General features: G+C 41.7%; 1 protein-coding gene across 2 annotated transcripts in view; it reads right to left on the bottom strand.

Annotated features, from left to right (window-relative positions):
• The window catches only part of HSD17B2 (hydroxysteroid 17-beta dehydrogenase 2), a 61622-nt gene that overhangs the window by 442 nt on the left and 42494 nt on the right, over positions 1-18686 (bottom strand). Inside the window, exon 4 of one of the 2 annotated variants that reach the window (XM_046682215.1) lies at positions 7635-7769. In XM_046682215.1, the coding sequence (XP_046538171.1) occupies positions 7635-7769 (135 nt within the window). Of the gene's footprint in view, positions 1-7634; positions 7773-18686 lie in introns of both variants that reach the window. The other variant, XM_046682214.1, reaches the window with a different exon arrangement.

Here is an 18686-nt window from a genome sequence, read left to right as displayed (position 1 = left end):
GGGAGGCTCAGAGGCTGGAATGACCAGAATAGGCGTGTCTGACCCTTAATAGGGAGGCAGGCCCTTGTGATGGCTGCCGCTGACAGGCGTTCCCAGACGCCTTTTAAAATATGTGCTTTAGAATGGTATTTATTATATATTTTTAAACATACATACAGAAAAGTGCACAGATGACTGAGTTTTCACAAACTAAATAGCTCATGGAACCCGCAATTGGATCAAGAAAAGGACAGGACCAGTCTGCAAGCGTCCCCGCCCCCTCCAGCCCCCTTTCCAGGAGCCACTGTCCCGACTGACAGAACAGAGTAGTTTCCCCTGGCCTTGGACATTATATAAATGGAATCGGACTTGACTTTAAGAGATCCATCCATGTATTGTGTGGTCATTCTCATTGCTGCAGCGTTTTCCGTTGTGTAAATATGCCATAAATTATTTATCCAATATATTGTAATGGACATTTGCGTTGTTTTCACTCGGGGCTCTTACAAATAGCGCTGCCACAAACGTTCTAGAAAATGTCTTTTCACGACTATTATATACAATATAAAATATAATGTATACAATATGTTATGTATGAAATACGTATGTACATACAGACACATATACGTATAGACAAATAACTTTAAAATATAGAAATAATGCCTGCTTCTATGTGTAAAATTAAATATATAATGTTAAATATCATTTATCTATTTAATACATATAATGTAATTTAATTTTAGACAACAGATATTAAATATAATGTAAATATACATTTAAAATTTAATATATAAGTTATATATGACTGAATATATAAATATAGGGGCCGGCCCCGTGGTGTCGTGGTTGAGTTCATGCACTCCACTTTGACAGCCTGAGGTCCGCAGGTTCGGAGCCCAGGTACGGACCTATACACTGCTCATCAAGCCATGCTGTGGCAGTGTGCCACATAGAAAATAGAGGAGGATTGGCACAGATGTTAGCTCAGGGACAGTCTTCCTCACCAAAAACAAATATACATATATATAAATATATTTTTAATATAGAAGTAATGCTTGCTTATTATATAAAGTTTAATAATATATATTTACTTTAAAATATAGTAGCAAAGCTTGCTCATCGTATAAAGTCCATAATAAAGAGATGTCTATGTTTTTAAAAGTAATCTCTTCTGAGGGAAGTAACAGTCTTGTGTGTCCTTTCGCATTTCTGTGTCCTCCTGTTCATACGAACATATATACACATAGAAGGCTTTGGTTTAATTTTATTTTACCAGGAACAAACAAAACCCAAAAAGGACCATACTATATATATTTTTCAGAAATGCCCTTTTTTTCTTTTTCTTCTTCTTGGTTTTTGTTTGGTTTTTTGCTTAGTAATAAGTGACAGGCTTGCCTCCTGGTCAATGGCTATAGATTCAAGCCAGAGCAGCAGAATTTCCCACTGAACAGGTTTTAGTCAACCTTCCCTCTATCGAATGACTTTCTAGCTGTTCCTAGGTTTACCATTTCAGGTGATGCTGCCCAAACCAGCCTTGCACCAATATCCTGTTGTATTTCAGCATTTACTTCTGCAGCCTACAGTCCCCAAAGTGTGGCTGCCTGGTCAAAAGTCACATTCATCTTGAATTGTAACAGCTGCTGCCAGATTACTTTCCAGAAAGGCTGCAGCACCCACACTCCCTCCTGCAAAGTGTGTGATGTTCAGGGGTGCTGTGGGGATGAGCCTTTGTTTGCAAGCTGGGGTGACTCCTGGATATCAGGACTGTGGGGGAGCCTCGCAGTGAAATGTAAGCCAGAGAAACCCAATTATACTCATGGAATGCAAACAGAGTTTCAGTTGCTCAAGTCTTTTCATGAAGGTGCAATGATTACCCTGACGATTACTCTGGAGGCTTCCAGGTCTTGAAATACAAGTTGGCATGAACTATTGTTCCTCCAGCCACGTCTCCCCCAGTCTCTGCTTTCACAGGCTGGGCCATTCCTTTTCCTCTTCACTTCCTCCCTCTTTTAAAGACCTCATGAACTTTCTACGTACTCCTGTGGGTGCCCTGTCCAGAGTCCCCAAAGCTCTCTTTATTGGTGATAAAGCCACCAGCCTTACGTCAACCTTCATCTACTACTTTTGACGCCCACTCACCCATCCCCTGCCACTTTGGGGCTACACACAACGAAATTAAGATGGCCTGGATCCAAATCCTATGTCTGACTCATATCAGCTCTGTAGATTGGGAAATTCCTTAACTTCTCTGAGCCTCATTTTCTCCCTCGGAGATGGGAATATCTTGCCTAACTCATAGGCAAGGTTTAAGTGAGATGGCGCATGTAAAGTCCTTAAAATCTGCTAAGCATACAGTCTGTTTAGCTATTTTTATTGCAGGGCACTAAAAAGTCAACTATGTCTCCTTGAATGTATTTAGAAGCTCTTTGTGTCCCCGAAGATTCCTTTCCTTGTCCCCCATTTCAAGCGTCCCTCTCCAGACTTGAGTTCTCAGCCCTCCACTGTCTAATCTCTTGCCTTCAGAGAGCCCATCAAATATCAGCTTTAAACTGAGGGCAGCCTGGTATAAAAGAAAGAATTGGGCACTGCACTTAGAGGTGTGGTTTCAAATTCCTTGCTGTCATGGTGTGCCCGACACTCACACTGGGGTATATATCACCTACCCCACCCAAGTGTCCTTACCTGGTGAATGATCTCAATTAAACCTATCCCTCAAGGGCTGTGGTGCAGATTAAGACCTACATGGAAAGGGTGTGCGCATAAATTGGAACAATATTTTAGAAAATAGCTTGGTATTATCCAGTAAAGTTGAAGATAAGCTCTATGATCCACTCATTCCACTCCTGGCTATGTATCATAGGAATTATCACATACACACACACCATAGTACCTGTGCCAGAAGGTCCATAGCTAAATTGTTCATAATTGTCCAAAGCGACCCAAATATCCCATCAACAGTAGAACAATCGTGGCATGTTCACAAAATACTAGACAGCACTGAAAATGAATCCACACCAAATGGATGAATTGTGAAAACATAATGTCGCATGAAAGAAACCAGATGCAAAAGAATACATACACATTGATTCCATTCAAGGTAAGGTTCAAAAACCAGTAAAGCCAAACTCTCTTGTTTAGGGGTGCATGTAAGGATGTAACACCATAAAGAAAAGCAAATACACAATTGTTACACAAAGTAAGAGAGTGGTTATGTTTTGGGAGTGGGAGAGGGCTATAAGAGAAGAGGATTACATGGGGGCTTCTGGGTGCTGGCAATGTTTTATTTTTTGATGTGATGTTAAGCACATGAGTTTTTATAATAATTTGTTAAACTATGTGTGCATATGATCTATTTCTCAGTTAAAAAAAAATAAGATCAACAGCATCAAGAAAGAATGTATGGAAGGTAGCTAGTGCCTGATAAGAACAGTTCCCTCATAAAGCTATCTATAACAATTTCGATGAATCCTCGAAACTGTATCTTAACCACAGGGTAGCTCTCTAGTCCAAATGGAGTCTTACATCTGTGTGTTGGAAGTTTTCTTTGGCTGTGTCACCAAACCCTCAATTCTCCTGCCATTTTCAAAAGCAAATTCATCCTTTCCACTTATACCACCCATCGGCTGGCTTTCTTCTTTCTGTGTCACACCTTCTATCCCAGTCTCTCAGTCTGTCACATTTGGCATCATCTTTGACCTACCCACCTTCTCCCTCAATCCCCTCAATTCTCCTCCCTGTCCAGGGAGGAGTCCCCAAGTTGGAAGCCCCTCTCAGGACCTCATCTTCCCTCCATTGCTATCGCCCTGGTCTAGCCTCTCAACCTGGATGGCCCAGGCTCTCTCTTGGTCTACCTCCCAGAATAGCTGTTGCACCAAGGTGCACTCCTCCTGGACAACTCTGAGATCCCCACTGCCAAATGTTTCAAGAAAAAGTTCAGTTTTTCTTTTTAGATTTTTATCTTGTGAGTTTGGGTTAACCTTCAAACCTCTAGGATTTTGTTATTTAATGTGTTAGCAGTTCCTCCCAGTTTGTGGTCTTTTATTAGACATGCTTTTTCACGTCTTCACTTAAATCATCAATTAAATGTTCGATGGCCCAGAACTAAGGACTGAGCCGTGGGGGTAGTCTGCACCTGCCCAGAGTTCAAAAATTCAGGGAGGAGAGAGAGAATGGCCATCACCTCGGGGGGTATAAGGGAGGTGGGTCATATTCTTCAGAGGAGAGGAGAGGAGGTGGTGTTTGAAAAACACATTACATCAAAAGTTGACTCCTACACAAACAACGAAGTAGCAGAAAGAGAAATTAAGAATACAATCCCATTTACAATGCAAGAAAAAGAATAAAATACGTAGGAATAAACTTAACCAAAGAAGTGAAATATCTGCACACTGAAAACTATAAAACATTGTTGAAAGAAAGTGAAGAAAACACCAAGAAGTGGAAAAATATTCCATGCTCTTGGATTGGAAGAATTAACATAGTTAAAATGCCCATACTTCCTAAAGCAATCTACAGATTCAATGCAATCCTTATCAAGGTTCCAACAACATTTTTCACAGAAATAGAACAAAGAACCCTAAAATTTATATGGAACAACAAAAGACCCAGAAAGCCAAAGAATTCCTGAGAAAAAAGAACAAAGCTGGAGGTATCACACTCCCTGATTTCAAAATATACTACAAAGCCATAGGAACCAAAACAGCATGGTACTGGCACAAAAACAGACACACAGATCAATGGAACACAATTGAGAGCCCAGAAATAAACCCACACATTTATGGACAGCTAATATTCAACAAGGGAGCCAAGAACATACAGTGGACAAAGGAGAGTCTCTTCAATAAATGGTGTCAGGAAAACTGGACAGCCACATGCAAAAGAAGGAAAGTAGACCATTATCTTACACCATGAACAAAAATCAACTCAAAATGGATTAAAAATTTGAATGTCAGACTTGAAACCATGAAACTTAGAGAAGAAAACATAGGCAGTACGCTCTTTGACATCGGTCTTAGCAACATTTTTTCAAATACCATGTCTGACCAGGCAAGGGAAACAATAGAAAAAGTAAACAAATGGGATTAAATCAAACTAAAATGCTTCTGCACAGCAAAGAAAACCATCAACAAAACGAAAAGACAACCTAACAACTGGGAGAAGATATTTGCAAATCATATATCAGATAAGGGGTTAATATCCAAAATATACAAAGAACTCATACATCTCAACAACAAAAAAACCAACAACCCAATTAAAAAATGGGCAAAAGATCTGAACAGAGATTTCTCCAAAGAAGACATACAGATGGCCAACAGGCACATGAAAAGATACTCAACATCATTAACTATCAGGGAAATGCAAATCCAAACTACAGTGAGATATCACCTCACTCCCATCAGAATGGCTATAATTAACAAGACAGGAAACAACAAGTGTTGGAGGGGATGTGGAGAGAAGGGGACCCTCCTAAACTTCTGGTGGGAGTGCAAACTGGTGCAGTCACTATGGAAAACAGTATGAAGTTTCCTCAGAAAATTAAGAATAGATCTACCTTATGATCCAGCTATTCCACTGCTGGGTATTTATCCAAAGAACTTGAAAACACAAATACATAAAGATACATGCACCCCTATGTTCATTGCAGCATTATTCACAATAGCCAAGACTTGGAAGCAACCTAGGTGCCCATCAAGGGACGAATGGATAAAGAAGATGTGGCATACATAGATAATGGGATACTACTCATTCATAAGAAATGATGAAATCGGCCATTTGTGACAACATGGATGGACCTTGTGGGTATTTTGCTAAGTGAAATAAGTCAGAGGGAGAAAGTCAAATACTGTATGATCTCACTCATAGGTGGAAGACAAAAACAACAACAAACAATCACATAGAGACAGAGATTGGATCGGTGGTTACCAGAGGGGAAGGTGGGAGGGAGGGGAGGAAAGGGGTGAATTGGCACATGTGTGTGGTGATGGATGGTAATCAGTCTTTGGGTGGTGAACACGATGTAATCTACACAGAATTCGAAATATATTACAATGTACACCTGAAAAAAAATAATGAAAACTTTTTAAAAAGAAGAATTTCACAGTCACTGCCAGTTAGGGATGGAATGATCTGTGCACCCGTAAGTGGAAAGAAACAAGATGAGGTTTACAAAAAATTTACGTAGTATAATGTTGAAGGGCGTGGCAGGCTGAATAATGCCCCTTCCCAAGATGTCCATGTCTTGCTCCCCAGACTTGTGAATATGTTACCTTCCGCGGTAAGGGAAAATTTGCAGATATGTTTACGTTAAGGATCTTGAGAAGAAGGAGATGGGACAATGGAACAGAGGTTGGAGTGATGCCCTTTGAAGGTGGAGGAAGGGGTCAGGAGCCATGGAATGCAGCTGGTCTCTCAAAGCTAGAAAAGACCAGGAAACAGATTCTCCCCCCTGAAGCCTCCAGAAGGAACACTGTCCCGCCAACACCTTTAGCCCCATAAGACTCATTTGGGACTTCTGACCTCCAGAACAGTCGGAGAATAAATTTGTAGTAATTTATTACAGCACCAAAAGGAAACTAAAATGGGGAGAAAAGGCTTCCTCCAAAGACCTCAAAAGCCAAGCAATTATTTTATTATTCTTCTCAACATCCTAGAGAAGATAAAGAAAAATGGAAAAAGAGAGAAGTTAGAGCAAGTCACCTAAGACAAAAGCAAATAAATAGAACAGGGAAGAAAATACCAAGTTTGATACCCAGAGGGAGAGATGATCCTCCCAACTCCAAAAACACATCTCTCTGGAGGGCTCCCAAGCTTCATTTGAGGGAGAGGTTCAGGTCTTGCCTTGGGGAAGCCCATTTCATTTTGAGCTTTTCGGGCTCACAGTGAAGAAGACAGTGCCTCACATTTGGTTACCGTCACTGCCAATAGAATGATGTTCGTGCCACAAGAACAGGTACTAATTGACTCCACAGCCAGCAATGCCCAGCCTGACCCCAAATAAAAAGAAAGTGTTATCCGTATTAGCCACAAAGACAGAGAAGAAATTCTCTTACCCTCTCAGAGCAGGCAAAGTTTGTGCTGATGTTTATGGGAGAAAAAGGAGAAAGCAAAGTCAGGAAGAAAACACATCTGCATCACTCACATCCCCAGGTAGGTAAACAGACTAAGAACTCTGGGGAATGCCAAATTTAGTTCTCTCCATCGTTCCCAACTCGCAGATCCCTTGCAAATACGTTTAAATCAATAACGTCACCTTCTAAAATAAACATCTTTTCATTTATGAATTTTTCCCCCATTTTGACCAGGTAAGACCTGCAAGTTGAACAAACACCAGGAGATAAAGGCAAAAGGCAGATAATCTCCAGGTAAGAAATGTGGAAAAAAAAATATATGTGTGTGTGTGTGTGTGTGTGTGTATAGCAAATAGAAAAAAATTAACCTTTGATGAAAAAAACCCTAACTCCTTTGTGGAATGATGCAGGGCAACAACCATACAGTGAAGAACCTCGCCCTTGCCCCTCTATTCTTAAAAGAGGCCACTCATCCCAACACCTCTTTGGTTGACGACGGGGGGGTTCAGTTTGAGCTCTGTCAGAACAAAGGAGCTTCAGCATCCCTTCAAGGACGAACATTGCAGGCTCTTGGGTTCAAATACCTACTTGTTTGGAAGCCTCCGGGCTGGATGACAGAGACTTTAATTCCCCATTTGGAAAGTTCTCGTCTCATGACTGCCGAAAACATGGTCAGAGCCGCCTTGGATGACCCATAAGCTGCCAGCTTTTCCAGTGGGACCCCTGCTATAGGAATAATGGGAGAAAAAAAATATCAAGTCAGATGTTTTCATCTGTTCATCTCCTGAGTATTTAAACAGCGCTGACTGCATGCCAGGAACTGGTAGCAGTGGTGACTAAGGCAGAGAAGGGACCTCTGTGCCCAGGTGAGCATGTTTTCTTCGTCACAAGCATGGTCTGGCTTCCTTTGCTTCTGCCTTCCATGGCTGCTCCATCACAGTTAGTCCAATGACAAGCCGAGTGTAAGGCTCAATCTCTCCCAGCATCCAAGCTAAATGTGAGTGAGGCAGGATAAAGAGCATCTGCCCCTGTTTAGGCTGAACTGCATTCTAAGGTTCTGGGTAGACATATCTTTTTGTGTAGGGGTCGCTGTTCAACCCGTTACAGTACATGTAGTTAAACAAATTGGGTTTAATACTTGTTGCAACAAGGAGTAACACACACCATGGGGAACTGTGAGGCATCTCTGGAAGAGGGTGTAAGAAAGGACTTATTCTAGGAGGGCTGGGTAGGGCTGGGGCAGATGCTCTTTATTCCACCTACATCACACTCATCTTAGAACCTTGGAGAAATTGAGCCATACACTGGGTCCATCGTTGGCCCAGCAGGGAAGGAGGAGCTATGGAAGTCAGAAGCAATAGAAGCCAGAAAAGTAGAATGACCTTATTTGGAATACAACCTTTACAGTTGTAATTAAGGTACAGACCTCAAGATGAGACCATCCTAGATTAGGATGGGCCCTGAATCCAATCATGAGTGTCCTTGTAAGAAACAGAAAAGGAGAAGACACACACAGAAACAGGAGAGTAGACCATGTGAAGATGGAGGCAGAGATTGAAGCGATGCTCCCACAAGCCAAGGAACACCTGGAGCCACCAGAACCTGGAAGAGTCAAGGAGGAACTCTCCCTTAGAGCCTTCAGAGGGAGGTGGCCCTGCCAACACCTTGGTTTCAGACTTCTGGCCTACAGAACTGTGACAGAATAAATTCTTGTTGTTTTAAGCCCTCGTAATTTGTTACAATGACCCTAGGAAATGAAGACGGATGTGTTCCTGGTGTTCTTTAACTGGAAGACACTGAGATTGTGAAGGGGTGAAGATAGTGAGGGTGCACAGCACCCAGGGGACCTCATGGGGAACCCAGGATGACTGGACCCATGACATTAGGGCTCCCAGCTTTGGCAAAGATTTCCCTGGTCAAAGAAGCATCCACTAGGTGAATGGATAAACGAACGGTGATACAGCCATACGATGAAATGCAACTCAACCATTCACAGGAATGAACTTGATGCGTGCAATGGCATGAAAGAGTATCAAAATAACTAGGGTGAATGAAAGAGCCAGACAAAAAAGAGTATGTGCTGTATGATGGCATTTATTTAAAATTCTAGAAAACAAACAAATCTATAGTGAAAGAAACAGATCCGCAGTTACATGCTGTGGGGGCAGGGGAGGGAATAGAAAGGGGAATAGGAAGTTTTGGGGGATAATAGCCATGTTCACTATCTTGATTGTCGTGCTGGTTTCCTGGGTACATACATATGTCCAAATTTATTGAATTGTGTACTTTAAATATAAGCAGTCTTTTGTATGTCAATTATATATCAATTTTTTTAATTAAAAAAAAATAAGAAGCTTACCACCTGGCTTCAAGAGACCACAGACATTTCAGCAAATGCCAGAGAAGATTTCATGGGTATTTTGCTTTGTCTAAAACCCCCAAAACATTTTCACAACTATCTAGGGCTGGGAAGAGGACCTCCAGTGCGCCTTGGTCTTACCTTTCCATGCATCCCGGTTCCACCAGCTTTCCCAGCCTTCAGTGATTCTCACCAAACCAAACATGGGTCTAGTTTTGCACACGTGCTTGTCTTTGTTCTCTTGACTTCATATTTTTCCAAATGATTTCTTTTGCCTGCCAAAATCTCTTTTATTCTTCTAGTTGGGCATGCTTCATCCATGGAAGGACATCTTTCTACCCCTAAGTTCTCTTGCCTGTGTCTTACCTCTATCCAAAGGTTAAAGTTTTCAGCATAAGCATTTGAGACCACAAAATATGCCTCATTCCCACATCTAACACTCATTAAGGACTTTATTTATTAAGGGATGCTTATGCCAAAACTTTACAGTCCGTAGTGGGTCAGACAAACCCTTGTTTCTAAACAAGCTTTCAGCAACCTCTTCCTGAACCCCCCGTAAAACATTGAGCTCATTTCCCACACAGGGAAAATATGACTGCAATGACAAGATCTGATTTCTTAAAGGGCAGTCTGAGTAGAGACATTGGCCATTTCCAGCCACATAATGAAACCATGCTTTGAATTCAACTATCTAACCACAATCTGAAAGCCATACAATGCAGTTAAAAAGAAAATGAGATGATAAAATGTATGGAACCAAATACATACACAAGTACAAGTAAAACTGGAAATTTGAACAAAACTGGTAGATTATAACATTAGCTGTAGGCTAGTTATAATATTGTACTCTGGTTTCACAAAATCTTATCATTGGAGGAAACTGGGTAAAAGGTACACAAGATCTCTCTTATTCTTCCTTACATCTTTAGGTAAATCAACAATGATCTCAGTAAAAATTTCAATTAAAAAAAGAGCATAGTATCTGCACCGTCCATGTTCATTGCAGCACGATTTATAGGCACCAAGACCCAGAAACAACCTAAGTGACAATTGACCAATGAATGGATAAAGAAATGTGGTATATTTTTTATACAATGGAATATTATTCATTCATAAAAAAGAAGGAAGTCCTGCTTGCTACTTGTGACAACACAGATGGCCCTTGAGGGCCTTGAGGACATTAGGCTAAGTGAAATAAGTCGGACAGAGAAAGACAAATACTGTATGACCTCACTTATATTTCGAATCTAAAATAACCAAACTCATAGATACAAAGAACAGATTGGTCGTTACCAGAGGAGGGAGTTGGGGGGCTGGCAAAATGGGTGGTGGTCAAAAGGGACAAATTTCCAGCTATAACGTAAATAAGTTCGGGGGATGTAATATATAGCATAGTGACTATAGTTAACAACATTGTATTGCATATTTGAAAATTTGAAAATTGCTAAGAGAGTAAATCTTATAAGTTCTTATCACACACAAAAAATTGTAACTGTAGAGATGATAGATGTTGACTAACCTATTGTAGTATCATTTCACAATATAGTCACATATCAAATCATTATGTTGTATACCTTAAACTAATACAATGTTATATGTTAATTATATCTCAGTAAAACGGGATAGGGGGAAAGAGCATAGAGATACCTAGACTAGTTAATGGCAGTTATCATCATTATTCTTACATCATTATTCAAGCTTTTGTCTGGCTCACATAATTCCCATTATGGGAAATATTCACCCTTACCACCTGTCTTGGTAGGAAGGCCGTCAGTCAATGGTTTTGTCCTTCTCATTAAGAGAGGTAGACTGGCCAGTCATAATACCCACCCCACCCCCAGAGGTGGAGATTGGGTTGGGGTTGGGCGTGTGGCCTATGCTGAGCCAGAGTCCTGATACAGATGGTGGAAGGGAGACAGCTTTATTATTTATTCCTGGCTACTTAAGTGTGATAACGGTGAAATATGGGAACTCCCAGGGGCCATTTTGCTACCACATAGAAGAAGGTAAGCAAAGGAAAGCAGAGGAGCGAAAAGGGGAGAGTGGTGTTGGAGATGGGTGTTAAGGAGGGAAGTTGGAGTGGCGGCGGGGGAGAGTGAAGATGATCCCATCTTAAAACTTGGTTCCAGTCAGTTGGTGAGTTAACAAATTCTTTTTCCCCTTTTTGTTTAAACTAGTTTGAGGTTCAGCCCTGTCACTTAAAAGGAAGGCTTCCAAGGCTCAACTGACGAAATTTAAATACAGCACCTGGCATCAAATAGCCAACTCTGGTTCCTGTCTTGCCACAGATGACCAGCTGATTCTTATTTAAGTGACTTTGAGTTTCATGAAATCCAACACATTTCCTTTACTGGTGAGAAAGACAAAGAAGTTAAAGCAACTTGTTCAAAGTCACAACCCAGTTTGTGGGCTGGGCCTGTTCTCACATCCCAGTGGGTTCTGTAGATGGGGTAAGCTTGGCCAGCTCGAAGGCAGGTTAGCAGACAGTAGCAGTGAAGAGCTGGATTTTGGAGCCAACACAGCCTCTGCTCAAATCTCAGCTCTGCCGTTGATTAGGAAAATCAATTAAAAGTAGGAAAGTCATTTTTTGTTATACGCCTCTGTCTTTTAATCTGTAGATTAAGAATAATGATAGTACGTGCATCACAGAGTTGTTGTGAAATTTAAATGAATTAGTATATTAAAATAGTGCCTGGCACAAAGAAAGCTCCATATGAGTGCTCCCTATTAGCTCCTTTAGTGCTACTCAAAGTTTTTGCAATAATATCTCAATAGCCCAAAAGGCTCCCTATGTTCAGTGTTTCTTAGAATAGTAAGTACAATTGCTTCAGGATACTTGTTTATTACGTGGATTATAGGACCGACCCTAGACCTACTGAATCAGAATCTGTATTTGAAAAAAATCCAAGTGTTTCTTTTGAATACTAAATCCTAAACTGTTACATTAGGTTTTGGTCACATATTTCTGCATCTGTGCTTTCGTGGTGATGTACTGCCTTATGGATGATATGACAGGTGGTGAGAATTTATCGTTTCCCACATTACCAATCTAAATAGAAAACATGCTTTGGACCAACCATTTAAGACACATTTGCCTTTTGTATTATATTGAACCCTGTGAAATTGCCAGTATTAGACAATTTTTGACCTACAAAATAGCAGTTCTGCAGGGTTCAACATCATAGATCCAACCTTACTATTAATGTTTTATATTAGTATCTAAGATCCCTGATGAGATGAAAAAAGTGGAGGTGTCCCAGGCTGGCTGACCAAGAGCCACAGGGTCTCAGGTCTTCTGACCTTACGCACCCCTTCACAGCCTGTCCAGTTAGATTCTCGAATTTTTATGTTTGTTCCATTCAGGTTAAAATCCTGTTGCCTAAAGGCAGCAAGGCAAAAGGTTGCCAGGAACTTGGTAAGTTTATTTCCATTTCATCAGGGAAAACCTGACTTCCAAAATAGAAGGCTTATCTATCGGGGCATTGAAGAACTGGTGAGGGATGCAGTATGTGGCCTTTTGTGTCTGGCTTCTGTCACTTACCACAATGTTTCCAAGCTTCCTCCACCCTGTAGCAAGTATCAGTGCTTCCCTCCTTCTTATGGATTAATAATATTCCATTGTACGGATAGCCCATATTTTGTTTGTCAGTTCATCAGTTGATGAACGTTCGGGCTGTTTCCACCTCTGGCGATTATGAAGAATAATGCAATAAACATCCAGGTACAAGCTTTTGTTTGAACACTGTTTTCTGCTCCCTTGAGTACACACTTGGGAATGGAGTTGCTGGGTCACATGGTAACTCTGTGTTTACCTTATTGAGGAACCGTCAAATGTTTTCCACAGAGGCCCCACCATTTGACGTTCCCATCAGCAATTCCGGAGAGTTCCAATTTCTCCACACCCTTCCCACCAAGTGTTATTTTCTGTTTTTTTGATGATAGCCATCGTAGCGGGTATGAAATGTTATCTCATTGTAGATTTGATTTCCTGCAGTGGTTTGTAAGCAGCCTTTCTGGTGATTCTAATGCATCTGGAGCATGAAAAAGCTGTCCAGGGACTGGTAGCATCCACTTAGGAACTGGTTATAGGAATGCAGAATCCCAGGCTCCCCTCAGACCAACTCAGTCTAATTCTGCATTTTAACCAGATCCCCAGGTAATCACTACACACGTTAGTGTTTGAGAAGCGCTGTTTAGGGGACAGCCGTAAATTGCTAACACTTCCTAATCACCAGTTAAACATGCTAGAGTTAGGGTCTGTGTTTTTTTGTTCCAGTTTGCCTGGTATGTTCTTATTTAATAGTCTAGTAAAGTGAGAGGAACTCAGAACCAGCCCTGACTCCATCGCTTACCAGCTGTGTGATCCTGGGCTAGAGTGTGCTCAATCTAGAAAAGGGATTAATATCTGCATCCTGCAGACATTAGAATTAAATGACGCTAGGCGCATAAGCATCTGATACAAAACTCAGCACAGAGACATTCACTCAGTCTTGCTCTACCCTCTTCCCCTTGCCTGCACTAGTTCTGGCTACTGTGTGAGAGTTTTAGGGAAGCAAATCTCAGCTTTGGCTTCCTCGCACAGCACGGAGTGGTGCAAGGACTGGCTGAATGATTTGCCAGACGATTTCCTTAAGGCAGCCAGCTTGGCAAGAAAATGTTCAGGAATGATCCCACCGTGAGCTTCTCTGGACTAAGTCAGCCAGGCTCAAGGGTGGAACCATGAACTCCGCTGGATACTGTAATTTGTAGACTTGTACGAATCTCTGATGCCACTTACTTTGGTGTAAAGTAATTTTAATGCCTTTTAAACAGCTCAATGTGGTGGGCAACTATTTTATCTCAGTAGAGAGGTCCTTTTGCCTAGGATGCTTTCCATGTACCAATAACTGTGCTAAACACTCAGAATCCACAATGCATTTAAATCCACAGCCCAGACCAGAGGTTCTCAACTGGGGATGATTTGTGCCCCCCACCCCACCCCTGCCCCAGTGGACATGTGGCAATGTCTGAAGATTTGTCAGCACGGGGGCGTGGGCTCTACTCACATCAGTGGGTTGAGAACACAGATACTGATAAACATCCTACAATGCGTTGGACAGTCTCTCACGGAAAGAATTAGCCTCCCCTGAAATGTCAGTAGTGCTGAGGTCAGGAAATGCTGCCCTAGACTCAGGTGTTGTGTCACCCTATCATTGGCAAACAGTAAAATGGACACACAGACAAGTGAGGTGGGCGGCCCCAGATGGCCCAGCTGCTAATAGAAGAGCAGGATTCAAACCCCAATTTGCTCCAAATGCCTGAGGCCTGAGTTGCTTCATAAGGTTTGTTTTCAACTGTTCTTATTCAAGCACAGCTGGCAACTGTACACAGGGGTTTATTCTGTAATCACTTAAAAGGAAAACTGGTCAGAAAAGGCTTTTAGACCTCTCAAACGTAAAGATTTTTCAACTGGCCTTTGTACAGTCAAAGAGGTGCCACCCCATTCTGCAAATCCTTGATTAAATATTTATCCAACTTCCTTGCCAGGATTTGGATTAAAGAGCTATTCTATTTTTGTGGGAAGGATGATAGACATGATTACAGAGGATAAAATTCTCCCAGAGAAGGTGTGGTCAAATCTGGAAGTAACGATCTGTTGGGGTAATCTGCCCAGAGGCTAGACTGTGAACACAGGGAACAGCAGGATAGGAGGTAACTCAGTGTCACAATCAGGGGTGGTGAAGCAAGCTTTTGGGTCTCTATTTGGCCTATTCCTTCCAGGTGTGAGGCTACTGCTTAAACCTGTGCCATTTCATCTCATCTTATCACGGCCCTAAGAAGAAGCAATTATTATTATCCCCATTTTAAATGAGGAAGCTGCAACTCACAGGTTCAGGGCTTTATCCTAAATCATTCAATTGTCAGTAGTAAAGATAGGATCAAAACCCAGGCAGTTTACTTCCACTCCACTTGTCTGGCTTCCTCTCCTTTTTGAAACCTGATTCTATCTGTATAGTTATATGACGTCTCTCTCACTCTTTTTTGTTTCTTGTTCCTTTCTTTAGGGATGGGAGAGGTGGAAGGGAAGGGTATATTTACAATGTGGTTGACTCTTCGTGCATCTCCTAGAGAAGAATTTAAGGAAGTGGTGTTTCTCCTGTGCCCCAATCCTGGAACTTCCCATCCATAGCAGTGGATTTAGATGTGGATTATATTGACCCTATTCCCTGGGAACAGAGGTGAGGCCGAAGCAAGCAGCTGGCAGTGGGGCTAGTAGGAAGAGGAAAATGGTGGAGGTGATACCTTTGGGAAGAGCCCCTGAGGCTCTTGGCTTGTGGTTGACATGGAGGTAACACACCGTCCAGCTCAATCAGTGGTGGAGGCAGTAGCTTGGTTAGTCAGAACATGGAACAAAAGTTTAAATTCCAGTTCTAACTGAAGGACCAGTCATATAACTCTTCTGAACCTTGGTTTTCATGACTACAAAATGAGAATACTAATACTTACTCTGCAGGATTATCGGGATCATATATCTGATAGCATCCAACAAATGCCTGAAGCATAAGGGATGCTTCATAATAATTGCTAATACTTATTAGATGTCTACGATATTCCAAGCACTGCTCTGAGTATTTGAACATCAGCTCTAAATGTACTTAGTGGTCACAACTGTCCTGGGATGTAGGTTCTATTATTATCTTCATCAACTCTATTTTAGAAGATGAAAAAACCAAAGTGCAGAGAGCTTACATGACTTACCCAAGGACACAGGAAGTGATAGTTATAGCTAACTCTTACATAGAATTTACAGTGTGCACACAAAAACTTGTACATGAATGTTCATAGCAGTATTATTCATAATAGCCAAAAAGTGGAAACAACCCAATGTCCATCCACTGATGAATGGATAAACAACGTGGTATATCCATACAGTGGAATTTGATTCAGCTTTAAAAAGGAATGGAGTTCTGATACATGCCACAACATGGATGAACCTTAAAAAGATGAATGAGGAAAGATTTTGGAGCCAGTTAGGAGGGGGAGAAGGAGTGGCAGCTGCCCAGAGGAGAGGTAGCTGGCAACTGAAGACTTTTGGAAGGAGAAAAGAAGCATCTAAAAGGGATTTTCATTAAATTGGGTCTTTGGGGATATAACCCTCTCTTCTATCTTTGCACAAAGTCCTTAATAAAATCTGTGCTTTCTGAAGTCGGCTTTGCTTTTCGGGCGTGTAGTCAAGTGCTAAGTGTTGATTCAACATGGTGTGAAGGATGAGGAGAAAAGGCTGTGCACATAGGGTGGAAGCATAAGGGAAGCATAAAAGCGTAAGGGTGGAAGGAATGGGTGTTAGAGTTTGCAGAAAAGGAAAATGTTTGAACTAGGAAATTAGGCACATGTGATAAGTTGTTAATCAGAGATAATTATGTTTGACCCATAGAAAGAGCCCAATTGGGACTGAAAAACATGCACTCGTCACTGCAGCAGGAATTGGTGCCGTGTTGCTCGAGCTGAATCAAATGTCGACAGTTTCTCAGGCATTTCTACCATAATACTGGAATTGAACACATTGGCCAAATATAGTTGAAATTAAAAAAAAATAAAACAGAATTGATGTCTCACTAAGAAGAATATCTGTCTGGTAGCTAAAACTACCAAAAGATGTCCTCCAGGAGTGCTTGGACCAAGGCCTGGGGCAGAGTGAGCCTTGATATAGAGAGCTAAGATTGGGTATTAGAAGGGGAGGCCAGCCCCCAAAGTTGGTTTTTTTTGGGGGGGGGGGGGGGGGGGGGGGGGAAGGAGGCAGGAAAGAAGGGTAGATACATCATCCATTGACCTTTAAAGAAACTGAGATGGGCCCAGAGGCATTTGACCCAATATTCAGGTCAACCCAGGTGTATTACTTTTCTATTGCTGCTATGACAATTTACCACCACCGTGTGGCTTAAACAATATAAATTTATTATCTTATAGTTTTGAAGGTCAGAGCTCTAGCTGGGCTAAAATCATGGTATCAGCAGGGCTGTATTCCTTCTGGAATCTCTAAGGCAGAATCAGTTTCCCTGACTTTTCCAGCTTCTAGAAGACACCTGCATTCCTTGGTTCATGGCCCCTTCCTCTATCGTCCAATCTTTCTTTGACTCTGACCCTCCTGCCTCCCTCTTGTAAAGACGTGTGTAATCGCCTCAGACCACCTAGATAGTCCAGGATAATCTCTGCATCTCAAGATCCTTGACTCGATCACATCTGCAGAGTCCCTTTTGTCAGGTAAGGTCACATATTTCAGGGTCCAGGGGTTAGAACATGCATGTATTTGGGGGACCACTATTCTGTCTGCCAGACCAGCTGCCTACTCACAGCACGCTGAGACACTTTCTCTGGGGATATTTGCTATGCAGCAATGGAGAACTGAAACAGAGTTATTGATTCCAGCTCAGCTTCTGCTGGCTGATGCAAACTTTCATGATAAATCAACACCACTGAAATTCTTGTCATGCAGAGGGTGGCAGAGGTGTCTGGCTCAAGACAACTTGATGGGTCAAGGCAACCACGAGCTCCTTTTGGAGAACACTTCTTAGTGACTAACTGCCTTGTCTCTCTCTCCATGCCCCCTGCTTCAAAATGAAAAAAATACCAGAGATGAACTCCCAGATAAGCACGTTTTCCAAAACTGTTATTATGTTAACTTTGCCAAGAGACACATCATCAAGTTGGCATCATGTTGGATGTTAATTTCTGTGGATTGATTGATTATGTATTGTCTTTTACACATGCGTTGAGTTTTCTGATCCTTGTATTACAGTCTAGCTTCTTATCCTCTGCTCAAAATCTTTTCCAATGTTTTGCCAAACTCTCATCAGCAAGTGTTAGAGATTTCCTCATTTTGTTTTCTGCTGAATTCCTCTACTCCTCATCAATGAGGGAAACTATAAGCATCATATAAGAGTTTTGTTCCTGTCTTCTTACAAACACTTGCCCTGTCAAGTGCATGTGCTTCCCATCTGTTCTGATTTCTGGCTACTGCTTTAACAACTTCATAAAATACCTTGGGTGTTTCTGAATCCTATAAATGAACTTGTTTCTAGAGTTTCTCTGGGACATAAGGATTCCAAGCTGCATGTGATGAAGGAAGACTCCCCATGTCTAGGTGACTGACCAGGTGGGAGAAAGGAGAGCCAGGCACAGAGAGAAACAAACCTAAGAAAGCTCAAAGCTCTGAAACTCAAAGGACCAGGACAAGAAGAGAAAGAAGTCAGGAGAGCAAGCTTTGAGTTGCTGATAATAAGTTTGGTTTCAGATGTGTTGAC

This window comes from Equus quagga, chromosome 13, assembly GCF_021613505.1.
Source record: "Equus quagga isolate Etosha38 chromosome 13, UCLA_HA_Equagga_1.0, whole genome shotgun sequence".
Lineage (NCBI taxonomy): Eukaryota > Metazoa > Chordata > Mammalia > Perissodactyla > Equidae > Equus > Equus quagga.
Note: the sequence above shows the minus strand (reverse complement) of the source record. Positions and strands in the feature narration are given on the sequence as shown.